At 48.8% G+C, this 1,581-nt stretch overlaps 1 protein-coding gene across 1 annotated transcript; it reads left to right on the forward strand.

Moving 5' to 3' along the window:
• Positions 1 to 47: 47 nt before the first annotated feature.
• On the forward strand, positions 48 to 1,163 carry MAA_11836 (uncharacterized protein; the record flags this gene model as incomplete). Its single annotated transcript, XM_011413364.1, has 1 exon — positions 48 to 1,163. One exon carries the CDS (start codon positions 48 to 50, stop codon positions 1,161 to 1,163), a length of 1,116 nt encoding a protein of 371 aa, XP_011411666.1.
• Positions 1,164 to 1,581: the final 418 nt, after the last annotated feature.

Below are 1,581 nucleotides of genomic sequence, written 5' to 3' on the forward strand. Positions count from 1 at the left end.
ACGACGACGACGACGACGAAGGCTCGAGCGTCGACTGTGAGGACGTCATGAATGTGGACCTGAGCGAGCAACACAATATCAATGAGCGTTCAAGTCAGCAAACTAGCGATGTGGACTGCAGTGGAGGTCATGCTAGATCGCATGGCAGTGTCAACTCATCTGAAACGATCCTGGAGCTCTTGTTTGGTGTTTGCATTTCGTTATGTAAAGAGCGTCCGATTGATAGTCAGCCGAGTTCTATGATTCTTCACTTTTTCAGTGGCATCTTAGGGTTCTCCAAGTCTCTAGATGCCTTCCTTCCTGCAAGGTCGTTTACATCGCACTTGTCGGCACTTATATACATCCAGCGACTGCTCTTTCTTGAGTATGCTCTCCCACTGCGAGCATATCCATCACTTGGAATCCAGCACCGGCCTCGCACTCAACAAGTTGAGCGACTGAACTCCATTCGCAAATCATACATGGTCATAGGCTCAGAGTCTTCCTTGGAGGAATTTTTCACCCTTCGGAGCTACGGTCGAGTAATGGCCCGGTCTGACACGCCGTCCTTTCTCCCGCGATGGAGTGAGGATGGTCAATCAGTACACTGGGGGGAGTCGAGTAAACTGACTATGGACCAGTTCCGGCTACTTCTGAGGCGACTGATTGAGCAAGCTGCCGAAGTCTGTGATGAGCCTCTATTCGGTTTAGAATGCTCCGTGGATCTCTCGAAAATTAAAGATGAAATAACTAACAGCAAAAGAGGGTTCTCGTTTGTTACCCACCCAGAGAATGGTCTTGTGGAGGAATATCTCAAACTGTTCCGGCGTGCATGCACTGCAAAGCATGGAAACTTATCATCGCCCAAAGGGCAGTGGAACTGGAAAGCCGTGTGGGCATACCTCGCGAAAGAGAAACGATTTTGCATTCTACTTGCCTTAATCAGGTACTTGTCTGGGGGACAATTACCGAGGTGGTCGGAGCTCCTCGATATCTGGTGCGTTAATGGCGAGTTCGTGGAAAGGAGCATTTATGTATACAAGTCGATGATACTGTATTTGATCCGCCACCACAAAGCCAAAGATCAGCGAATAATTAGTTCAGCGTCGCCCGTTTTCTACCGGCTGAAGCCAGTCGACTGGTGTATAAATATCTTGCGATTATACGGCCATTCATTGATCTAATTGGTCGAGAACGCAATGGTAACCAGGCGGAGGCGATTTATGCCACCTCACCTTTGCTATTCCGAGCTCATATTGATTCTGGGAGCAAGCCTCTGGACAGCGCTCAAGTCAATGCGGCGCTTCATAAAAAGGCCTTCCCCCTCTGGAACGAAGCTGTCAACTCCCGAACTTTGCGTCACATATGTATTGGCATAACAGAGAAGCATGTACGAGAGGTATATCAGCCATTCAACAGATTTGACGACAGATCTGACAAGGCGTCTCGAAATATGGTGTTTGCTTGGCAAAGTGGTCACCGTCCGTTACTGCGAGGTACAACATACGGACTTGATGGTGCATTTCCGACGACTCTACAGCCACAATTGCTAGAGCTGTACAAATGGGCTTCAGTTCGGTGGCATGAGTTCCTTCAGCTACC

This window comes from Metarhizium robertsii, assembly GCF_000187425.2.
Source record: "Metarhizium robertsii ARSEF 23 chromosome Unknown MAA_Scf_63, whole genome shotgun sequence".
In the NCBI taxonomy this organism is placed as follows: Eukaryota; Fungi; Ascomycota; class Sordariomycetes; order Hypocreales; family Clavicipitaceae; genus Metarhizium; species Metarhizium robertsii.